The sequence below is a fragment of the Hylobates moloch genome, unplaced genomic scaffold (assembly GCF_009828535.3).
Source record: "Hylobates moloch isolate HMO894 unplaced genomic scaffold, HMol_V3 SCAFFOLD_12, whole genome shotgun sequence".
Lineage (NCBI taxonomy): Eukaryota > Metazoa > Chordata > Mammalia > Primates > Hylobatidae > Hylobates > Hylobates moloch.
In genome coordinates this window covers 65370577-65396737 of record NW_026652287.1, presented here as the reverse complement: position 1 = coordinate 65396737, position 26161 = coordinate 65370577, and the positions used below count along the sequence as shown (strand labels likewise).

Sequence of the window (26161 nt, the reverse complement as noted above, 5' to 3'; positions counted from 1 at the left end):
AGAATGGCGTGAACCTGGGAGGCGGAGCTTGCATTGAGCCGAGATCGCGCCACTGCACTCCAGCTTGGGCGACAGAGCAAGACTGTGTCTCAAAAAAAAAAAAAAGAAAGAAAGATTGCTATAGAGAAGGTTGCCTGATTTTTCAGGCTAACCTTGAATAGGATCCTGTAAAAGAAATAAACAAAAACAAAGAATAGAACCGTATTCACAAATATTTGTCAGTGTGTTCTCATCTTAAGTTGATTTTTTAAAGATGATAATCAAACGGAAAATGTCGCTCATATTGAAAACTCTAGAAAAATTACACCCTAACCATTAGCATTATTAGGCTGTTCTCTTAAAAGTCTGTGGAAAACAGAATGATATCGCTTGAATACAGTCAAGAAAGGTGAATTTGTCTAAATCTAAAATAAATTGGCTTATGTCTAAATATCAAGAGGTCTTTGACTCCCCATTTAGATTTAAGTTTTAGTCTTGTTAGGCCTCCTCACTTAAGTATGCAGGTAAGTTCGTGTGAATTTGTATAATGGACCATGGACCAACCAACCAGCGTAAGATTCCATGACAGAAGTTATTGTATCCACCCCGTTCACAGCTATAACCTCAACATCTGGCATATGGTATGCCCAGTAAATATATGATGAATGAATGAATAGATGAACCGTCAATATTTTTCTTATTTCTGCTAATAAATGATGCCCAAATGCAGATTTCAATATTCTTATATAAATATTTATATTTTATTTCCTTGTTCTTCAATGTTATGAGTTTAAAATAAGAAATTTAAAATGAAGAAATTGAACTGCACAGCTAAAAAGTATTGTCAATATATTCTCATGCTTACAAGAACTGAAAAGATTTTCCTTATTAATAGTTCTTGAGGAAAGTTTATATGTTAGGCAAATTCTCTCATTTGTTAATAAGCTTTCAAAACTCTATTTCTACTACATTCAAATTCCTCATTTCCCTTCAACTTAGCGACTACCTTAACAGCCCCACTCTATTTTTCCCTGCCCTTATGTTTTTGCCTCAAGCTTTAACTGATTATGTTCTTTGATTTCCTTACCCTGGTGTAGATTCCTTTTTAACTACAGATTCTAAAAGCGACACTAGCTGCTTTTTGTTCCTTGGATTCCGCCCCCCTCCTTCAGCATAATTATATTCTGTTGTGCCTTTTATAATCATGTCTTTTAAGATCTCCTAACCTTCTACACTCTCGGCTTTATTTAATAGTGAGCTCCCTCCTCAACTCCGCACACTAAACCATGCTCATTAGGTTTCTTAATCCTCCATAATTCGCTTTCATGAAATCTTATACCTTTGAGTTGCTGTGTTCTATGAGCCCATTTCCTTAGTATAGCTATTCCAAGCAGCCCAGAATCAACAAGCACTAAACATAAGCTTATTCACTTTCTCAGCCAACATGACTCTATAGAAAAAAAAAATCTTTGTTTTGAATGTTTATGGACCATGAATCTATACTATTTAACTTGGTACTTCATTTTCTCACCCAAACATTGCCTGATAAGGTTGGGACCACAGAATTATAGTACAAGCTGTCCTTAACATCCAGTTATTAACTTATAAATAAGTTATTAAGTTAAGGTTAACTTATAAATAAGATTCTTCTTGGTCAGAAAGCTATTCTACTTTATTGGAACAGAAATAACAATATCCTGAAGTTATATTAGTGACTAGTAAATTCCACCTATATCCTTATACCCAGAATTCAGAAGAGAAAAACATATTTTTTCAGTTATTTTGCAAGAGCTCTGCTTTTCCAAATGGCTTGTGTTTGAGAGACGTGCATGTTCTTGAAATTTGGGGACAGAGACAACTCTTGGTCTTTTCACCCTCATCCTTCACTTTTTCTTCCATCCTACTCATTACTAGTCCATTACTCTTTGCCAATGGGTATGTACAGAGGGCCAAGAGAACATATATTTTGGATTTTTTAAAAACTTCCCAGAGACTTTGGTTTTTGAAAGTATATGTTAGCAGTGGATTGAAAGAGTTAATGAAATTTCCAAAGGTGCCTAGCTTATTTAAGCAAAGTTTACACTTCAATCCTGTGCATGTTAACTTGTGATCCTCCCCATCCAGATGATAGAAAGCAAAGCCAGTAAGTTCTTTTATTTAATTGGTTTGCATCCACACACTGACCTCCAGGGCTCTGTTTATATAGCCTATCATGCAATATGCTCCACAGTTCTCTGCCTCTTTCAAAAGCATGTTTCTCCTGAGATTTGATATATGGCTTTCATGTTTAATCACTACATTAAACTCAATGCTCTGCTTCCTCCAGCATCAACTAACTTCCCTTCTTGGGAGGTGGGGAGAAGAGTATAGCTTCTTGCTACTTCTGAACATAAAAGCAAGTCTGTTTTACTCTATTAGTAAAATCACCAACTCCACACAATCCTAGGCAAGCCAACATTAGTACATCAACTAGGAAAAGGTATAAAATGGAAACCTTAAAACTCCTTTTAAAAAGAACGTAAGCGGACTATTCTCAATTGGCAAAGCCAAAAACTTTAGGTGATTGAGTTATAAATCAACAGAAAAGGTTTTTAATCAGTATATTACTCAGTACACAGATACCACAGCTAAATGGCAGCTGACATTTTAACTAATTTTGAGAATAGAAAATTTCTGGAGTTCTCAGGTCAGAATTAATTCAGGGCCTCTGCCTTCTGGTTGAAGGTTTTCTTAACTATACAATTCACCATAAATAGGACTTTCAAAGAGTTTTCAACTGGATGTGGACATGAAAATGCCACAATCCTTTACACAATAATGTGTATGTGACTCAAATTTCTAAAATAGATGAAAGCCTCAAAACTTTAACTCCTTTTAATAAGTCAAGACCATCTATAACTTCTAGATTGTAAAAATCACATGAAAGGTATGTATTTTGCTTTAAAATATTTCAAGCAAAAAAAGGTAAAACAAATTCGGCAAATAATTAACAAAAGTAACATTTAGAGGATGACTATATGGGTGCTAATCACACTATACTTTCTACTTTTTTACATGGTTGAAATTTTTTCATTATAAAAAATTGTTAATTTAAAAAGCACAGGAGGTTGAGGATTTGCTTTTGTAAAAAAAAAAAAAAGATGCAATTCTGATCAGAAAAAATTTAAATCAATTTCTAGGATAATCATTTGGTATACATTCAACAAATGAAACTTTTTACCATGCGCTGGCAATGAAAACTTTCCTTCCTTTCTCATGAATCTCACTCCACAGCCTAAAACTCATTTACGTAAACTAAAAATGTTGTGCGGTAAGCTCTGCATGAATTGAGTACTTTCCTTGATATACTTTGTGTGTGTGTCGGGGGGGAGTGTGGGTGTGTGAGTATACACACACACACACACACACACACATAAAATTTAACTTTGAAATCCTTTCCGTTATGGCTAGTCACTGACCATAGTATTTATTTTTTATGGTTTTTTTTTTCCTAGTAAGATTGGCATATTCCTTCATTTAAAAATCTTGCTTTGTCACAGCTGTATACAACATTAGACAGACCTAGTTTACTTTCTGTATTTGATGAACAATAGAGAATCTGAACCTATTTAATTGTTCCAATATGCTACCTTATTTCCATTTTTTTTTTTTTTTTTTTTTGAGATGGAGTCTGGCTCTTGTTGCCCAGGCTGGAGTGCAGTGGCACGATCTCGGCTCACTGCAACCTCTGCCTCCTGGATTCAAGTGATTCTCCTGCCTCAGCCTCCTGAGTAGTTGGGACTACAGGCACGTGCCACCACGCCCAGCTAATTATTTTTGTATTTTTAGTAGAGACGGGGTTTCACCGTGTTAGCCAGGATGGTCTCCATCTCCTGACCTTGCGATCCTCCTGCCTCTGCCTCCCAAAGTGCTGGGATTACAGGCGTGAGCCACTGTGCCCGGCCCTATACTGCCTTATTTCTAACCAAAATTTTCATGATATAGGATGCCAAAGAATACATTTCTAGCTTCCTTTGTCATGATTCTTTCAGTCATAAGCTAAAAGGAGCTTATAAGAAAAAATAATTCCGTTTCTTAATTTGAAAACATCTGAATTCTTTCCACAACATATTTAAGTTTAAAATTAAAAGAATAAATAAACTTTTAATCAGTATTCCCCTTTAAGACTTTTCAGAGTACAGAACTTTGTAGTTTTCAAAGACATGCAGATGTTGTCCATGATAGATATTTTTTTAAATAAGAACTTGAAAAAAAATAAGTCATGCACAAAATCTTTGGTCACAAGAGTGAAAGATGTGTGCCTGTACAGCTGTTATAACTATTTTCATGATAAATACCTACCTTCAGTACAGGAATTTAACAGCACACTTTAATTTGGATTTGAAAAGTTAACATAAATTGTCTGACTTTGACAATAGCTGCCTAATATTTCAGTTTTGTACACTACTTCCAGGTTCTACCTTCAATTCTACCTTCAAGATGAACCTAGTGGACTTATTCATTTTTAAAAGCTATATTCCAGACCCTGTACCCTAAAACCAGTTTCTGACTTGGTGTTTAGGGAATTACATCAGATCATAATGAAGTGGGCTCTTAATAAATATTTGGTGACAGACAGGGAAAAAAAAGACATGTAATTTATAGGTAAAAATACACTCTCCATCAACTTTATTCATTTATTTTTAATTATACTTAAAGATTTTAACTTAAAAAATGAAAAAGATTTTTCGTCTTATTTTGAGCCATTTGTGAATCAAGGAGTCAAACAGTTGATACAATGCCATCCCACCTTTAGTCTCCATATAGTCAGCGTTTTCAACAAAAATGTTTATCTTATACTATCATTCATACATCTGATTCAGAGGCTGCAGAAGACACAGGATACAAAGATTTCTGGAGTTCTCAAACTAGGTAAATTTGTTAACTCAAATGTACAGACTTCATCGTTAATGAGTCTCACCAAATTCACAAAACCATACAATAAAAGAAAAGGCTTATAAAGAAGAAAAATTGTGTTGTCTCCTTAACACTACTATCAAAAACAATATATAGCACTTGTTCCTTTGTGGACATAATAGGTAAAAACATTTTTAAAGTTACAATACAGTGAAACTTGAACCAGAGTAAAAATGTTACTTTTAAATTCAACAAGTTATATATTTTTCTGTAAATTATTTTCTCCTGGAATTCAAAAATTAATGTTTATTTATCTGTTAACAGTCTACCAAAGGGCGTACATAATTCCTTTGTATGAAATATGAGGCAATTTTTGTGCTTTAATTGTAAATGCCATCAGAAACTTTGAAGAACATAAATCTCAGCAAGTGACATAATGACATAGTCAAACCTGATAATTATATAGCTACATTTCATGCTTAATGAAAAGAAAATGTCTAATGAGGCTGATATGCTACTGCTTGTGAGAATGTAAATTTTGCCTTAATAGATTCAAAATAATGGCTTAAGGTGACCTTCATTTTCTATCACCCATCTAGCAATAAAACTTTTTTTTAAAGAAAACAAGCTAATAAACCGTAGACAAATTTCTGTTTCTATTGGCTTGAACTCTCTATAGTTTGCTGAATTAAATGCATCCATCTCCCACATTTGGTGACAACCTAAAGAGAATTTTCAAATTACTCAGGATGCTTTGTCCACTGAGAAAATAATAATCTACTTTGAGCAATTAGTATGTATAACCCCCACCTCTGCTTTTAAAATGAAACTCTGCAGATATAGGGCATGTAATGCTTATTGCAGAGCTATGAAGACTCCAAAGTGAACATCTCAAATTATGATTTGATGCAGTCAATAGCCCTGCTTTGAGGTGGGACTCACGTTTTGAAAAGAGACTGCCTAGTCTGTTTAAAATCAAAATCGTTCTTGATCTGATGAATTACTCCTCAGAGAATAATGTAAATAAAATATATTCAGAATAGCATTATTAATGTAAACATACCTGAACCGGAGTCAAATTTGGTTTCTGACCTGCAAAGAAAAAGAAAGTTTTTACAATATAAAAACTGTTTGTAAAAGAACAATTATTTCATGAGGGAGGGGGGTGTGGTTGGGAGGGGAGGTAATAGTTACATTTTTCAGTGTATATTTCTAAAATGTTAATATATATGTATTGTAATCATTTTATATGCATGCATTACCCTAGGCCCTCTAAATATGCAAATATCAATACAGACAGCACAATATGGAAAAGATATCAACTTTTTAAATTTGTTTTTGGGTGAAACAGGATACAATGCATTTTTTTAAAAGGCACCTGATCTTTACAGATTAACTTGTTTCAGTAAGATAATTAAGCAATACAAAACCAAATTCATAATTATTCTCTTTATTATTCAAGGTTTGAAATTATTCAACACCAAGTAACTTTTCACTAAGTTCTTAGCACACAGCAAATGAACCTAGTAACCCCATACATTTAATAAAAAGGAGAAAAAATTCTGAGCTCTTGTGGGAACATTATGTTTCAGATATTGGTTAATACTGGTTGTAAATTCAGAAGCCTTTGAAGCTCTCAGTTCGGCTGTGGGAAAACTTCTGTTAGGTAATTACTCTCAAGATGCTGCTGATGTGCTGTCAAGCAGAATTAACCCTATGACTAGGCCTATCTACACAAGCTACTATAAAACAGCATTGTCTATATCTAGCTCTCAAACCAATTAGTGGGCATGCTCCAGTCGGATTTATATCACACATCAACAATCAATAGTATATATGTTCACAGCTGCCACAGCAAGATACAAGAACCGACCAGCAGGAGTCCTGTTAAAGGATGTTACATTGACAGAGAAGACTTTTTTTTCCTGGAGAAATGTAGTTAACTAAGTGGGAAAGGAGATTTCTTTGAAATTATGCCAGGGTACCAAAGCACTTTTGGAAGTGGTGGCTTTCTGTACCTAAATTAGCCTCAAGAAAAGTCATCAAAGGGGGAAAGGGAAGGATAAGCAAGAAGCTTCCTTGGTCATAAACATTCATCATTTTCTGAAGTCCTCCGAAACAAAGTTTCAGCTTATGCTTATAATTGTATGATTGTGTGTATGTGTGTGTGTGTGTGTATATGTATATGTAAAATATATACACATATATGTGTAATATGTAATACACACATATACATGTACATGTAAAATTGCATCCATGGTTACCGATCACCACCGCCGTAATCCTGGTGCACATTTTCCCTAAGTCCTGGCCCTACCATAGTCCTCATCTCAACCTTTCTCTTCCATGTCCCTGCCTTCTATTTCAGGTACAAACCCATTTTCACATTTTGCCCTCTCTCCAATTCTGCAAAGCCTTGTCTCATGCCCTCCCCTGTGTTTCCACCATCTCTTAGCACAACTCTAACAACACTTGCCACATGTTATCTTGCTGGTTTCCTTGTTTATCTCCCCCACTCAACTATAGCCATGCCTTATTAACCTCTGTAGCCACAACACCTAAATTGTGACTAGAGTTTGTGTTCAAATGTCTGTTAAGAGAATTTTTTGCACCTATGCATGCCCTTTCTCCTTCTTAACTGTATAGAAGCCAGAGGTGTTCTTCCTTCTGCTTAAGCTTCCCTCCTCCTGGGTCCTAAAATGCATCTCTCATCTCCTTTGACACCAGGCTATATCAATTACTCCTTTTCTCTGCCATATATTCAGTATCTGGTTCTCCACAGGTTCCTCTTCCCTTCATCATATAAGTGCTCCAGGATTGTTTTTAAAGGCCTCCTTCAAATCTGTGCCTTGCTTTGTTATCCCTCTTTTGTCTGGCTTCACAATCAAATTGTAATGTAAAAAAGATGTATAGACTATATCCTATATCATCTATCGCCCTTTCCTGATCTCCCAACATATTCGATCAGTGCAATCTGCCTTTGCTAAGGTTTATCAGAAGCTTCCCAATGTTAAATGCACAAGCCATGTCACCGTCCTTACTTTACTAAACCTCTCTCTTTCATTGGACATACTGCCCACTTCTTTCCAGTGTCTGTCTGTCACTTCCCCTCCTCCTCCTGTCCCTTAAGTATTGGTGAGCACCAGAATTCAGCCCTCAGGCCACCTGAAACACTGTTCCCACTCTCTAGGGTACAGATGTGTCTCAAAATCACCGCAGGAGTTTGCTCACCTGCAGGCTCCTAGGACTTCTCCTGGTGATTCTGATTCAGTAGGTGGGGCCTAGAAATTCACATCTTAACAAACTATCCAAATAAAAACATTTCTTTGACCATATCTTGACCCATATTTCCAAATAATAAACAAAATACTACCTGAATGTCACACTATGGCCTTAAATGGCATTCATCAAAAATGATGGCATTATTCTAGATTTCTTCTGCACCCCCAATATCTAATTAGTCATCAAGACCTGCAGATTCTACATCCCTCCCCTCCTGTCTATCTTCACTTTCACCATCTTTAGGCCTTTCCTTGGCTGAATAACCTCATAACCAATGTCCTCCTTCCCTTCAGATCCACCAGTGACAAGCAAGAAGCTTTTGCTCTGGCCTTCCTCTGCCTGTGCTATTTTCCACCAGCCAGGGAGTTCTCTTTTCCACCTGAAGCTCTGACTACCAGCGTCACCATCATTCTCTACCCAAATGGCCTTAAGTTGCTACTCTGACCTACATGGGCCCCTTCTTCAGGTCAGGTAGTACTACTAGCATGTGTGTACCTCCAGTCCAAGGAGTGGCCAAAAGTTGTCAGCTGAATGAAAGAGCCTGGACCTGAGGGCTGGAGGGACCCCTTGGCCCTAAAAGAATGGGAAAAAGGTGTGGCATAGAAATAAGGGGCCCCCTGTGTGAATACTTCTTCACATTCCTGCTCAGAGAACTCTTAATGTAAACCCTCCTGTGAGGGTGAGTGGCTGACAGCACCTGGGGGCCAGAGGTTGCCCTTGGACTGGATTGTCATGGACTAGATTACTTTGGAACTCGATGCCTGGCTGTTGGGTATAGAAGGAGCAACGGGTGGGGGCCAAGAGCCTCTGGCAGAAATGAAAGCGCCCCTCCCCCAAAAAAGAGCAAGAGAAAGGAAGTATCTATCTACAGATTCCATGGCCATTGGAAGAGAAGGCTGAGTGATCCTTTCCCTCCTTTCCTCCAGCTTGGCCCAGTTACCACTGTCCTGGCATTTCCTCAGGGTAAATTCGTAGTCTTTTGGTAGAAGACAAAATTAATTTTAAATTTGCACTACTCTCAGTTATTTGGTATCATTTTTCATTATAAGGTGTATGTGTCAAGGTAGGTTGGTATATCCTTTTCTAACAGTTTTTTGCCTTGAGTTTTAACTATTCAGCTATACTGTATGTATCTATGCTACCATTTGTCCTCTTGCCCAGGCCCTGCAAATGTTAGGTCCGGGCCTAGTAATGTCACCATGTAAAAACATATGCATTACTATGGGCTGTGGACAAAAAGGTTTGAAAGCCACTGACCTGGGGACATTAAGTCCCCACTCCTCTGCATGGTGTATAAAGGGTCCTCCATGATCCAGCTCTCCAATTCCATCTCTAACTCACACTTTGTATGTATCACTCCCATCAAATGGAACTATTGCCATATTATTTCTCAACAATCAAGGCTCACATGAATCATGGCAGCATCCCACCTGCCCCCATTGCCTCACAAGCTCCTTGCTTCCCCCTCAGTTACCCCACAGTTAGGGCCTGGCACAACACTCCCCACACGATGTGGCACTGACACTAAGCTGAGTGAGGTGCACACTGAGTGAGGGTCTCATGCATCTTCATGCTTCCAACACTGAATGCAGCACCTGACACTTAAGAGTTATTAAAAATGTGTAGTATAAATTAACATAAGAACAAATGAATCTGTATATTAACAGAAGGCCAAAAACAAGATAAATGATCAAACTGTCTATAGAATACCTAATTCTGAGATACAAAAAAAAATCATGTCAGAACCCTTTTATTCCTCAGATTATCTTATCTTCTCCAGGGATAGCTGGTCAATACATAAAATATACACGTAAGGTGCAGAGAAAACATCTTCACAAACCAATTAATGGCCTTGGGTATCAATTAAAAAAAATCTGCAGAATTCTCAGACACAGTACTGAACATTCAAAAGAATATAGCTACTCTATTGATAATTAAAACATGATAATAGAAATTAAAACTGTCAATTTGGGGATAGGGAAAGTTGGTCCTTTGTTGTTTTAAGTTAATTCAGATTCCCATTAGATTTTACATATAGACTTAAACACACAGAGATACAAAGTACTCCTCTATCATACTATGAACTATGATCATCTTGACTCTTAAATCCCCTTTGAGAAGGGAAGTGAAATATGGATAAGGATGAATATACAGCAAGTGTAAAAAAAGAATACATATCTAATACAGACTGTACAAGAAAAGAAAAGAAGGATGGTCATTCATTCCAAACATATTTTTACACGTTTATTTTTAGTAGTATACTATGCTAGATGGTAGGGACACAAAATTGCATAAAATAGGGTATAATATGCATAAATATAATTGTGTCTCCACAGACACCCATTTTACCCCGAATTATATACTCACATCTAAGTTCAAAACTATTCAACTGCTTCTTTTGGCAACTGCCAAAATATGGTGATTATAGCACAGAACGTTACTGCCTTCCAATATTCATCCTCCCTCTTTTAATTTTAGAAAATCTCTGAGTTTTAAGTGGGCACACAGACAATATTTCCACATTATTTCCCAACTGTCTTGTTGCTAGTTGTACCCACATGACTAAGTCCTTGCCAAAAGGATGCAAGCAGAAGTGAGGTGATAACATCTGAGTTATTCCCTTATAGGGAAGGAATGTACCCTTCCCTTCTCTCTGTTCCTTGCCACTGGCTGGAATGTGAATGTAATTCCAGGAGCTGAAGTAGCCATTCCTAGATCATGAGGGGAAAACTGATATTAGAATAGTAAAGCAATAAGATAGAAGGCACCTATGCAACTGCCATATGAATCTCCAACTGTTATTTTGTTTTTTGTGTTTGTTTGTTTGTTTGTTTGTTTGTTTTTTTGTTTTTAAGACAGAATCTCACTCTGTTGCCTAGGAACATGTTATCAGCTCAGTGCAACCTCCACCTCCCGGGTTCAAGCAATTCTCCTGCCTCGTCTCCCAAGTAGCTGGGATTACAGACATTTGCCACCACACCTGGCTAATTTTTCTATTTTTAGTAGAGACGGGGTTTCATCATGTTGGCCAGGCTGGTCTTGAACTCCTGACCTCAAGTGATCTGCCTGCCTCATCCTCCCAAAGTGCTAGGATTACAGGCATGAGCCACCATGCCCGGCCCCAAGCTGTTATTTTTTTTTTAAGCCACTATTATTTTGGAGTCTTGTCAGAACAGTTGAGCCTGTATCCTATCTACCATAGCAATATTGCCACATTTTACAAGATTTAAATAAAAACGTCCAAATTTTTAAACATGAAAATGAAATTTTCATGAATTGTAAGCCAGAAAGGGTAGACACTAGGAGAATTCAAGTATCATGAATACTTTTTAAATAATTAAATTATGTAATATATGCATTCTTTTGATAATAGAGTTTCAAATTTTCAAAAGAGGTCACTTTTAGTCATTGGTTACAACTGTATACTCCTGGACAAATTTATAAAACTACCATTTTATCCTTGCAGAGAATAGCCCAGTGTCCACAAAAATTCTATGTGTATTGAAGCCAAAAGACATTTTATTTTATTGTCTCTCTGCGGAAACCCACAAAATCTCAGAGAACATTGTTTTTCATTTAATGTTCAACTGTATCAAAAATTTTTAAATGGGAATCATGTAAGTATCAAGTACAGAAATTAGCATCACAGAAGGTGTCAGAGAAGTGAAGGTACTGTTCTTAATGTTTTTAACTGATATCAACTAAAGTGACTTTTTTCACAGAATTGGAAAAAACTACTTTAAAGTTCATATGGAACCAAAAAAGAGCCCGCATTGCCAAGTCAATCCTAAGCCAAAAGAACAAAGCTGGAGGCATCACGCTACCTGACTTCAAACTATACTACAAGGCTACAGTAACCAAAACAGCATGGTACTGGTACCACAACAGAGACATAGATCAATGGAACAGAACAGAGCCCTCAGAAATAATGCCGCATATCTACAACTATCTGATCTTTGACAAACCTGACAAAAACAAGCAATGGGATAAGGATTCCCTATTTAATAAATGGTGCTGGGAAAACTGGCTAGCCATATGTAGAAAGCTGAAACTGGATCCCTTCCTTACACCTTAGACAAAAATTAATTCAAGATGGATTAAAGACTTAAATGTTAGACCTAAAACCATTAAAATCCTACAAGAAAACCTAGGCAATACCATTCAGGACATAGGCGTGGGCAAGGACTTCGTGTCTAAAACACCAAAAGCAATGGCAACAAAAGCCAAAATTGACAAATGGGATCTAATTAAACTAAGGAGCTTCTGCACAGCAAAAGAAACTACCATCAGAGTGAACAGGCAACCTACAAAATGGGAGAAAATTTTTGCAACCTACTCATCTGACAAAGGGCTAATATCCAGAATCTACAATGAACTCAAACAAATTTACAAGAAAAAAACGACCCCATCAAAAAGTGGCCGAAGGACATGAACAGACACTTCTCAAAAGAAGATATTTATTGCAGCCAAAAGACACATGAAAAAATGCTCATCATCACTGGTCATCAGAGAAATGCAAATCAAAACCACAATGAGATACCATCTCACACCAGTTAGAATGACCATCATTAAAAAGTCAGGAAACAACAGGTGCTGGAGAGGATGTGGAGAAACAGGAACACTTTTACACTGTTGGTGGGACTGTAAACTAGTTCAACCATCGTGGAAGTCAGTGTGGCGATTCCTCAGGGATCTAGAACTAGAAATACCATTTGACCCAGCCATCCCATTACTGGGTATATACCCAAAGGACTATAAATCATGTTGCGATAAAGACACATGCACATGTATGTTTATTGTGGCACTATTCACAATAGCAAAGACTTGGAACCAACCCAAATGTCCAACAATGATAGACTGGATTAAGAAAATGTGGCACATATACACCGTGGAATACTATGCAGCCATAAAAAATGATGAGTTCATGTCCTTTGTAGGGACATGGATGAAACTGGAAACCATCATTCTCAGTAAACTATCACAAGGACAAAAAACCAAAGACCACATGTTCTCACTCATAGGTGAGAATTGAACAATGAGAACACGTGGACACAGGAAGGGGAACATCACACTCCGGGGACTGTTGTGGGGTGGGGGGAGCGGGGAGGGACAGCATTAGGAGATATACCTAATGCTAAATGACGAGTTAATGGGTGCAGCACACCAACATGGCACATGGATACATATGTAACAAACTTGCACATTGTGCACATGTACCCTGAAACTTAAAGTATAAAAAAAAAAAAAAAGGATTCTAGCTGCAGGCAACTGTTAGAGAGAAGGAGCAGGGGTGACAGCCTGATTTTTGCCTATAAGCGCATTACATATGGCAACTCCACAGCAAGGATTTTGTAAAACAATCCAAGTTAAATAATCTGTCCTGTTGTCCCTTCAACACATGGAAATTTTTCAGAAATTCCAGTATTTCAGCGTCCTACTTGTAGACCTACAAGGTCTACCAATTTCTTCTACCCCTAGAAGTAACTCAAAGGCCTTCAGGGACCAGCGACTAGTGAGAACAGCAGTGTATATTCATGTGCCCTTTTAATTTACATAAACACAATACGCTTCCTCTGTGTGGAATGCTTCCTCCTCCCTCCCCCACTCTACTATACCTTAACCCCTTTGCCTACCTAACTTCTGAAACTTTCTCCACATCTTAGCCTAATTATCAATTATTTGAAGAAGAGTGGGCAGGCTCGATTAAATCCCTTTCATTTCATAGCACCAGTCATTCCTTTGCACTCATCAGAGTTGTAATTGTACATTTGTGCATAATAGCTATTTGATCATACTAAAGGAGTTCAGTAATAGTGGCAGACACTATTAATTGCCTACCTAACAGCCTGTCTTAAAAACAGAATTCTCATTTTGAAGAGTGCTAAAAAATGTGCACTCCCCAGGAATGAATCATGATTGGACTAAGCCAGTCATGGCAACCCTATTTGTGGTCAGTGACCGGTACAAGAAGAAGCACTTAATTCAGTCCTGAGCAGTGAGAGGAAAGGTAAACTCTGCTGGTGATGCTTCTCAGAAAGGATTTTTCTGCATGAAAATGAGAGAGATGATTTAGGGAGAAGGCCCTTTATCTATTCTTTCCCTCTTTCCTGCCTTTGAAAATACTACATAAGGATATGCCACTTAGAACTGCTATAGCAATCTTGCAGCCCTGAGAGGGACACCAAGAGAATCATAGAAATCCCAGCCCCCAACTCTGATATCATTTCTATTCCAAACCTGCCTTTCCCTAGAGTCCTCACTGAGTTAGATAGTAGGGTCTGGCATTGCCAGTCCACTTTTACTTGGGCATTTCTATCCTTTTAACCCAACATATTAACTAAGCAGCAGTAGGTTATGAGTTAGCTACCTACTGTGTTCAAAACTTAGGCCTTTATGTTACATTTCGATAATAATGATTTAAATAAAAGGTGCCCATTAATCTTATGGTTAATTTTTTTAAAAACTGAAAAAAATAGAATTCTAAAACCCAGAAATTTAGAAACCAGGATAATCATGAGCAAAAGAACAGCAAGAATTCAGTCAAGCCACTTTGAAAACATGATACAATTACAACTATTATGACAAATCATGTGGTTTAACAAAATATAGTATTATACATCTTTTGACTTTAATGTGAAAATGAGATTTATGGTTGTTTGATTAAGATATATCACTAAATTAAATCATGCCAAAGTCTTAAGATTTGCCAATATCAAGAAGGAATAAATCATGTTCCAAGAAGAAGTCTAAATTCATTACAAAATATTAATATCTGGGAGAACAAATTGAGACATAAAAATGACTCAAAGAAACTAAAAGAGCAAAAGATATATAAAAATATATTTAGAAGCTGTGGGCCACATTCATTTTTTCCACAAATTGACCTCTGCGGAAGCAGGCTCTGTGTAGGCATCGGAGGTACACACGGTAAGCAAATAGGTCTATTTCTTGTCCATATTCAGTTGTGGGAAAGGAGCCAACAGAGACAAACAGAACAAGCCAAGTCCCAGCTCTCCCACTTTCCACCCTATGCAACTTTAGAGAAGTCAATGACCATTTTGAGTCTTACCATCTATAAAACAGGTAACATATTCACCTTTAAAAACGTTTGTGTGGATTAAATGAGATACCATAAAGCACCTAGGTGGTCCTGACACATATTAGAAGTTGAATAAAAGGTAGCTTTCATCGAAATGATACTAAGTGAAGTTTACCTATGGCCACAAGTACAATTAGTAATATCATACTTGTGGTACAAGTACTAGTAAAGCTAAGTTTAAAAAAAAATAGCACTACATTATAAAAGAAAGAATTATTACTTTGGTTAAGATCTTACGTGAGGTGAAACTTTAATATGGATGCCAAAATTATGTAGAAAAAAATAAGAGAATAGTAATAAAAATAGCTGAAGAAATTGGAAATGTTTAAGAGGGAAGGCTAATGGAAAATAATACAAATGACCTGATTATGCAATATGGAAAGGCAATCTTATTTGTTCTTAAAACACAAGTAAAACATTCTCCCACTAAAATAATGGCACAATGCACTTGAGGGCATCGTGCAGTAAGAATCAGAAGACCTGGATTCTAGGTCAGAAACCTGGACAAATCATTTAACTCATGAACCCCATTCTTCTCATTAGTGAAATTAGGTTACTGAAGTGAGGCAATGTTGCCGCACACAAGCTATCCCATTAAAAAGGTAAATTACCTACTTTTTTTCCCTCTGCATTCCCAGGAATAAAGAAAGGGGAAAACAGAGAGAAGGGAACAGAGGAAAAAGTAAGTGTGAAAGGACGAAAAGGTGCATCTGTAGAACTCAAACAGATGCTGAAAAAATAAATAATTTGTAAGGCCATTTTTGGCTCCCAGCTTCTACAATTCTTCCCTAGGCCTTGTTGATATTCACCTTCTCTGAATTCCTGTCTATGTGATTTATGTTTCCTCTAAAATAATGTAATTGTTTCTTGTATATATTTATATCTCCACAGAGAATGAGGCTTTTTAAAGTTAAGGCCTTTTATCTATTGAGAATAAATTCACAATGCTAAGAAAATAACATTAAAGAGAACAGAGTATACCTTCATGTTATTGGATGAATTATGTTCCCCCAAAATTCATATGTTGATATTTTAACCCCTAGTATCTCAGAATGTGACTGTATTTGGAAAAAAATTTTTTAAAGAGTTAATCAAGTTAAAATGTCATCCAGGGGGACTCTAATCCAATGTGACTAGTGACCTTATAAAAAGAGGAAATTAAGACAGACACACACAGAGACAAGGCCAGGGGAAGACACAGGGAGAAGATAACCATCTACAAGCCAACGAGAGAGACCTCAGAAGACGTCAGACCTGGTGACATCTTGATCTTGGACTTCTACCCTTCAAAACTGTGAGACAATAAAATTCTGTCAAGTCTCCCAGTGTGTGATACTTTGTTATGGCAGTCCTGGCAAACTCATACATTTCACTTCTTCTACAGTCAGCCACTTAGCAACTCCAAACCTCCAATAAAAGCCAAAAACCTAGAAGTTAGCCAAATCAAACAAAACATATACAGTTCTTCCATACTTTAACTCATTTTACAAAATGTGTTTTACTTCTCTACTCTTCATCACTATTTTCAAACATATTCTGCCAAAGTGCTTAACCTGCATTTTGGCCATTGGGCAGCTGCTTCTGCAAATTACTGGAGACCACCAGTAGCATACCAGAAGATTCTAATCAATGGGATCTTTGTCTCTTCATATCACTTTGTGACAATTTCCAATGCATTTATTTGTTTATGCGTTTGCTTCTTGGTCTTGTCTTTCAAGATTGGTGTTGTGTACACACTTGCCATGTGTCCTCTGGGGGATGAAGCAGATTAGGAGTTAGTAAAATTTACTCTACCAGTTTCATACATAATATTTATTTTCTTATATTCCCTGGAAATTTTCATTTCTGCCTTAGGTTGTAATCAGGAATAGAACAATAGAAGTTATGGCTAGCGGGCTAGTTCTAGACACAATTACTGACAGATTCTAAAAGTTTAGAGCTGTAAAAATCTCAGACAAGAGCAATACAGAGTTGACTAGTGCTTTGGACACTTCAATAGCCTCTGAGGACATAAATGTGGATGAGAAGATAAAGGAGGAGCATCCTTTTCACTTTACAGAATTCTCTAGAATTATTTAGAAGGCAAAGAGAGTCCTATGTGGCTCATTGGGGCCTAAACGCACCATTGTTACATAACTTATTATATATAATGATAACTATAAGTCATAAAATTAATCATTACATTATTCCTTTCAGTAAGGAAGGTAATACTATTTAGACAATACTACATTAAAAATCATTAGTTAATAATTTAGGGGTTAAAATTAAGAAGGGGGAGTGGGGAGGAAGAAACAAAAAAGGCAGGGTGACGGGAGGCCAATGCATCCAGGAAGGAATGAATGAGACAGAGAATGGTAAGAGATAAAGTCATAGAAGTAGGTAAGGGTAGACCACAACTTTAAACACCATTGTAAGGAGTTATGATTTTGAAAGATATAAGGATAACCCATCACAGGTTGCAATATAATTTAAATGTACTTACATCTTCACCCTGTTATGTGGAGAATGAACTACAGGGGAAAAACCCAAAGCAGAGAGGCCACCTACCATCCAGATTTTGGTTTCCAACACTACTCTCTAATAAAGAAAACCAGGATTCCTTGAAGAAATGGCTGATTCTAGGACTAGGGCAGGAAATATACAAGATAAGCCTGAATCATCAAGAAGTGCCAAAAAGTAAGAGGCACTCAAAAACACAACAACAAAAAAATACACCCCACATTGATGAGAATATATCAAAGGGACACAGGAGCCAACTGAAAGAGCTCTCAATGGCCAAACCTGAAACAATATGAGCAACAAAAATAAATAAAGTAGTATTGATTATAACTCAAAGTATAAAATTAATATCATGATATAAATAAGTGATTGATTAAAGAAAAGGCTTGAGCCCAGGAGTTCAAGACCAGCCTGGGCAACATAGCGAGACCCCCTTCTCTATAAAAAAATAAAAAATTAGCTGGGCATGGTGCTGCACACTTGTAGTTCCAGGTACTCAGGGGATTGAGCTGGGAGGATCACTACAGCCCATGAGTTTGAGGTTGCAGTGAGCTATGATCATGCCATTGTACTCTAGTCTGAGTGACAGAGTAATACCCTGCCTCTAAAAAATGAAAAATAATAATAATAAATAAAAATAAAAGAGAAAAAGAGACTTCTCTCACTTGCAGAGGAATTCCAAATAATTTATGTAGAGATACTCTGCCCTCAAGGATGGGGAACATAAATCCCTACTCTTTTTTAAGTGTAGGCTGTGTGTAGTGACTTTCTTCCTAAGAATACACTAGGAAAAGGAGGGGGAAAAGGTAGGTTTACAGTGAAGAAACCTAACAAACACTACCTCAGCCATGTGGTCAAAGTGAATATCAAAAGTGATGACACGTTGTTCGCATGTACCTTTAACACGATGTGATAAAAATGGTACTTAACCTCTGCGATCTTCCTTCAAAAAAACCATAACCCCAATCTAGTTATGAGAAAAATACCAGACAAATTCCAGCAGAGGAGCATCCTGCAAAATGCCTGATCATGACTCCTCAAACCTGCAAAGGTCATCAAAAATAAGAAAAGTCTGAGAAACTGTCACAGCCAAGAGAAGACTAAGGAGAAAGGACTAAATGTGTGGTATCCTGGATAGAATCCTGGAAAAGAAAAAAGACATTAGGTAAAAACTAAGAAAGTCTGAAAAAAATGGGCTTTAGTTAATAATTATGTACCAATATTCATTTATAATTATAACAAATATTCCACACTAATGTAAGATGTTAATAGGAGAAACTGGGTGACAGAGTATATGTGAACTCTCTGAACTATCTCAATTTTTCTGTAAATAGAAAACTGTTCTAAAAAATGAAGTCGATTTTTTAAAAAGCCAAAGAAGACAGGCTCATAATAGTTCAGGTCAAAGCAGATAAAGATGATGGTGGCTTAGACTAGAGCAGTAGCAATGGATATGAAGAGGAGTCAGACTCAGAATATATTTTGAAGGTGCATGGAGCAAAATGCATTGGTAGACTAGATATGGGAGGTGAGGGAAAGAATAATTAAAGATGACTGCCAGGCTTTTTGCTCCGGTAACTGGGTGGATAATGAGTAGTACCTTCATTTAGTATATGGGGAAGAAATGAAGGAAGGGTAAGTTTTGTTCCTTTGGAGTCATTTGCCACCTCAATTTGTTCCTTATTCCTGGTTTATTCTCATGAGCTAATAGGATCAGTAAGAAAACTTCAAGCTGCATGGTCCCACACAGGATATCAGATTCATATAATTTTCTTGTTTTTTAAAAAATCATAAGGATACTAAAAGCCTAATTTATAATAGAATAGTATATAACCGCCTTGAAAAGAGATAGTATAAAATGTTTCTTGACCTAACTTGGGGACAGAAAATCAGTACTAAACCACTTGTTCCCTGGGCCCAAATCAATAATTCAAGGACACGTATGATTATCTGAATTACATTAACCTTTTGAAAAGCACAATTGAAGAATTTGGAAATCTACACTTTTAAGTTCTCTAGCTAATCCTGAGAACCACTAACCTGGATGTTCTTTTAAAGCTAAGAAAATCTCACCTATTTAAAATAGAGTAGTCTATCTTTCTAATCACTCCAATTTGTTTATATTAGTAATTTCCAAAGTAACTTTCTGCCTAATGAGGAAGTAAAATATGTCCCCTCACCAAAATCCCACAAATCACCACTAAAGAACTTACTCATGTAACCAAATACCACTAGTTCCCCAATAACCTATGGAAATAAATTTTTTTTTAAAAGTCCCCTCACATTGTATAAACTTTCACATTGAAAAGTTTTTAGGCCGGGCGCGGTGGCTCACGCTTGTAATCCCAGCACTTTGGGAGGCCGAGGCGGGCGAATCACGAGGTCAGGAGATCGAGACCACGGTGAAACCCCGTCTCTACTAAAAAATATAAAAAATTAGTCGGGCGTGGTGGTGGGCGCCTGTAGTCCCAGCTACTCGGAGAGGCTGAGGCAGGAGAATGGCGTGAACCCGGGAGGCGGAGCTTGCAGTGAGCCGAGATTGCGCCACTGCACTCCAGCCTGGGTGACAGAGCGAGACTCTGTCTCAAAAAAAAAAAAAAAAATAAAAAAATAAAAAAAAAAAATAAAAATAAAAAAAGAAAAGTTTTTAAGCAGCACTGTTATAAAGTTGTCTTTGTGAGAAGCAATGAACTAAGCACCAAAAAAGGGAAAAATCCATCAGAAAAAGACCCAGCCCCAGGGCAAAAAATAATACATTTGCTACTTTCTTGGCGAACTTATTAAAACTATTATTTTATTTTACAGCTATTGTCTCTCAACACATCAATCAAATTATAAAACCTTAGATTCCATTGATTACTCAGGCAGTGCCAACAGACCACCTAAAATGATTCATCACTAAAAAGATAAATTTTCTGTGGTCAGTAAAATTACACTACAGTAAGCCCCCAAGCAAAACTAATAAGAAAGACAAATATTCAGTATCAAGAACGCTTCCTTCAAATCTGGAAAGCATGAAAAGAAGTTCACTGGAAGGTCTAAACATTCATTAAGTCATAGTCAGTCAAGAGCATTTATGGAGTGCTCACTATGTGCAAAGCACTCTGTTTGAAGGAAGAGGTCTTGTTTAAAGTATCCATAATTCAGCCCATAAAGCCCTTTATAGTTTAAGATCCACAGTTTGAACCTCAATCAAGAGCAAATGGATAGCTCGTTCATACTGAAAGATGCAGGTGTATTTGGTCAGTCGGTGCTGCTGGGTTTTGTTAAGTTCAATGGGTCTTTGCAGTCTCTGTAAATGAGACTTCTGGGTGGTCTTCCAGAGCAATCTCAAAGAGGGCATACCACAGAGGTACTGGAGTTAATTTATGCTTATGCAGACTATGAGTCATGCGACTGCCATTAACACTATGTACTTAAGTGAGTACATAGAAGTAAAATCTGCAAATCTCCAGCGGCATAAAGCAAGTTTCCTTAGAATAAAAAAAAATTGCAACTAGAATGACCACTGAAAAACAAAACAAGACATGAATGAACAAAAGTGTAGGTTGTTTCAAGTACAATGCAAGATAATGAAGGTGAAATATAAACAGCAGAAGGAATCATGGCCAGCCAACTTATGATTATGAAATGCAGTACTGATAAACCAAACAGAGTTAGTTATCTGGTCTGACCTTAATGGACTCTCCTTTTTCTGCTCACTGGTGGTGGTAAGAAGCAGCAACATGTTCAAACAGAGAAAATAACAGCACCACTAATGAGAACAGCCATGTACTGAACTCCTACTCTAGGCAAGCATACTTGACACTAATACACAAGAAAAGAAACTAGCTAATACAAAAAATGGTATACTGAAAACTAATCTCATAGATGGACAATTATTAATCCAAAAAAATCTAATACAATTATTCATCTAAAAAATTTCCTATCCCCCAGAAGGAGAAAAATTAATCTCCTTTTCTAAAGTTTATTCTACCCATTCTTTAATCTCTTTCCCTCATTTCTAGCACCTTAAATGCATCTCTCTTTACACCTTTTTTCAGTTTATCCAAAAAATTAAAATTTTTCCATGAATCTACTTCCCCTGCTATTATAAGGAGTTGGCTTTACTGCTCCTACTTTAACTATAGTAGCATAACTATAATGACTGTTTTCTGGGATAATTCCAATTTTAAATATTTTAACACATTGTCTCCATTTCAGCTTGTGGTTTGAAAACATGAGATTGTATCCTAACATCTTCAAAATCTTACTTTCATTACTACTTCTACTAAAATTGCCTTTTCTAAATTTTCTAATATTGCCAACTCAAATGACTGGTTCTTATTCTTGTGAGTCTCTGCAGCATTTCACTGCCTTATTCATCCCTTCCATGAAACCTATACATCTAACTTTGGCCTTTGTAGTAAACTTAAAGATCTTCCTTAAAAAAAATTAAATGAATGGCTAACTAGAATAACCAATGCAGAGAAGTCCTTAAAGGACCTGATGGAGCTGAAAACCATGGCATGAGAACTACGTGACGAATGCACAAGCCTCAGTAGCCGATTCAATCAACTGGAAGAAAGGGTATCAGTGATGGAAGATCAAAAGAATGAAATGAAGCAAGAAGAGAAGTTTAGAGAACAAAGAATAAAAAGAAATGAACAAAGCCTCCAAGAAATATGGGACTATGTGAAAAGACCAAATCTACGTCTGATAGGTGTACCTGAAAGTAACGGGGAGAAAGGAACCAAGTTGGAAAACACTCTGCAGGATATTATCCAGAACTTTCCCAATCTAGCAAGGCAGGTCAACATTCAAATTCAGGAAATACAGAGAACACCACAAAGACACTCTTCGATAAGAGCAACTCCAAGACACATAATTGTCAGATTCGCCAAAGTTGAAATGAAGGAAAAAATGTTAAGGGCAGCCAGAGAGAAAGGTCGGGTTACCCACAAAGGGAAGCCCATCAGACTAACAGCAGATCTCTTGGCAGAAACTCTACAAGCCAGAAGAGAGTGGGGGCCAATATTCAACATTCTTAAAGAAAAGAATTTTCAACCCAGAATTTCATATCCAGCCAAACTAAGCTTCATAAGTGAAGGAGAAATAAAATCCTTTACAGACCAGCAAATGCTAAGAGATTTTGTCACTACCAGGCCTGCCCTAAAAGAGCTCCTGAAGGAAGCACTAAACATGGAAAGGAACAACTGGTATCAGCCACTGCAAAAACATGCCAAATTGTAAAGACCATCGAGGCTAAGAAGAAACTGCATCAACTAACGAGCAAAATAACCAGCTAACATTATAATGACAGGATCAAATTCACACATAACAATATTAACCTTAAATGTAAATGGGCTAAATGCTCCAATTAAAAGACACAGACTGGCAAATTGGATAAAGAGTCAAGACCCATCAGTGTGCTGTATTCAGGAAACCCATCTCACATGCAGAGACACACATAGGCTCAAAATGAAGGGATGGAGGAAGATCTACCAAGCATTATGGAAAACAAAAAAAGGCAGGGGTTGCAATCCTAGTTTCTGATAAAACAGACTTTAAACCAACAAAGATCAAAAGAGACAAAGAAGGCCATTACATAATGGTAAAGGGATCAATTCAACAAGAAGTGCTAACTATCCTAAATATATATGCACCCAATACAGGAGCACCTAGATTCATAAAGCAAGTCATTAGAGACCTACAAAGAGACTTAGACTCCCACACAATAATAATGGGAGACTTTAACACCCCACTGTCAACATTAGACAGATCAACAAGACAGAAAGTTAACAAGGATATCCAGGAAGTGAACTCAGCTCTGCACCAAGCGGACCTAATGGACATCTACAGAACTCTCCACCCCAAATCAACAGAATATACATTCTTTTCAGCACCACACCACACCTATTCCAAAATTGACCACATACACGGAAGTAAACCACTCCTCAGCAAATGTAAAAGAATTATAACAAAATGTCTCTCAGACCACAGTGCAATCAAACTAGAACTCAGGATTAAGAAACTCACTCAAAACCACACAACTACATGGAAACTGAACAACCTGCTCCTGAATGACTACTGGGTACATAACGAAATGAAGGCAGAAATAAAGATGTTCTTTGAAACCAATGAGAACAAAGATGCAACATACCAGAATCTCTGGGACACATCCAAAGCAGTGTGTAGAGGGAAATTTATAGCACTAAATGCCCACAAGAGAAAGCAGGAAAGATCTAAAATTGACACCCTAACATCACAATTAAAAGAACTAGAGAAGCAAGAGCAAACAAATTCAAAAGCTAGCAGAAGGCAAGAAATAACTAAGATCAGAGCAGAACTGAAGGAAATAGAGACACAAAAAACCCTTCAAAAAATCAATGAATCCAGGAGCTGGTTTTTTGAAAAGATCAACAAAATTGATAGACCTCTAGCAAGAATAATAAAGAAGAAAAGAGAGAAGAATCAAATAGATGCAATAAAAAAATGATAAAGGGGATATCACCACCAATACCACAGAAATACAAACTACCACCAGAGAATACTATAAATACCTCTGTGCAAATAAACTACAAAATCTAGAAGAAATGGGTAAATTCCTTGACACACACACCCTCCCAAGACTAAACCAGGAAGAAGTTGAATCTCTGAATAGACCAATAACAGGCTCTGAAATTGAGGCAATAATTAATAGCTTACCAACCAAAAAAAGTCCAGGACCAGATGGATTCACAGACGAATTCTGCCAGAGGTACAAAGAGAAGCTGGTACCATTCTTTCTGAAACTATTTCAATCAACAGAAAAAGAGGGAATCCTCCCTAACTCATTTTATGAGGCCAGCATCATCCTGATACCAAAGCCTGTCAGAGACACAACAAAAAAAGAGAATTTTAGACTAATATCCCTTATGAACATCGATGCAAAAATCCTCAATAAAATACTGGCAAACCAAATCCAGCAGCACATCAAAAAGCTTATCCACCACGATCAAGTGGGCTTCATCCCTGGGATGCAAGGCTGGTTCACCATATGCAAATCAATAAACGTAATCCAGCATATAAACAGAACCAATGACAAAAACCACATTATCTCAATAGATGCAGAAAAGGCCTTTGACAAAATTAAACAATCTTCATGCTAAAAACTCTCAACAAATTAGGTATTGATGGGACATATCTCAAAATAGTAAGAGCTATCTATGACAAACCCACAGCCAATGTCATACTGAATGGGCAAAAACTGGAAGCATTCCCTTTGAAAACTGGCACAAGACAGGGATGCCGTCTCTCACCACTCCTATTCAACATAGTGTTGGAAGTTCTGGCCAGAGCAATCAGGCAGGAGAAGGAAATAAAGGGTATTCAACTACGAGAAGAGGAAGTCAAATTGTTCCTGTTTGCAGATGACATGATTGTATATCTAGAAAACCCCATCGTCTCAGCCCAAAATCTCCTTAAGTTGATAGGCAACTTCATCAAAGTCTCAGGATACAAAATCAGTGTGCAAAAATCACAAGCATTCTTATACACCAATAACAGACAAACAGAGAGCCAAATCATGAGTGAACTCCCATTCACAATTGCTTCAAAGAGGATAAAACGCCTAGGAATCCAACTTACAAGGGATGTGAAGGACTTCTTCAAGGCGAACTACAAACCACTGCTCAATGAAATAAAAGAGGAAACAAACAAATGGAAGAACATTCCATGCTCATAGGTAGGAAGAATCAATATTGTAAAAATGGCCATACTGCCCAAGGTAATGTATAGATTCAATGCCATCCCCATCAAGCTACCAATGACTTTCTTCACAAAATTGGAAAAAACTACTTTAAAGTTCATATGGAACCAAAAAAGAGCTCCCATTGCCAAGTCAATCCTAAGCCAAACGAACAAAGCTGAAGGCATCATGCTACCTGACTTCAAACTATACTACAAGGCTACAGTAACCAAAACAGCATGGTACTGGTGCCAAAACAGAGATATAGACCAATGGAACAGAACAGAGCCCTCAGAAATAATGCCACATATCTACAGCTATCTGATCTTTGACAAACTTGACAAAAACAAGAAATGGGGAAAGGATTCCCTATTTAATAAATGGTGCTGGGAAAACTGGCTAGCCATGTGTAGAAAGCTGAAATTGGATCCCTTCCTTACACCTTATACAAAAATTAATTCAAGATGGATTAAAGACTTAAATGTTAGATCTAAAACCATAAAAACCCTAGAAGAAAACCTAGGCAATACCATTCAGGACATAGGCATGGGCAAGGACTTCGTGTCTAAAACACCAAAAGCAATGGCAACAAAAGCCAAAATAGACCAATGGGATCTAATTAAACTAAAGAGCTTCTGCACAGCAAAAGAAACTACCATCAGAGTGAACAGGCAACCTACAGAATGGGAGAAAATTTT

General features: G+C 37.1%; 1 protein-coding gene across 2 annotated transcripts in view; it reads right to left on the bottom strand.

Moving 5' to 3' along the window:
• MSRB3 (methionine sulfoxide reductase B3) overlaps positions 1–26161 on the bottom strand; it is a 200525-nt gene that overhangs the window by 106425 nt on the left and 67939 nt on the right. For both annotated transcript variants that reach the window (XM_032170657.2, XM_032170659.2), the window contains one exon: positions 5939–5967. In XM_032170657.2, coding sequence (XP_032026548.1) covers positions 5939–5967 — 29 coding nt within the window. The remainder of the gene's footprint in view (positions 1–5938; positions 5968–26161) is intronic.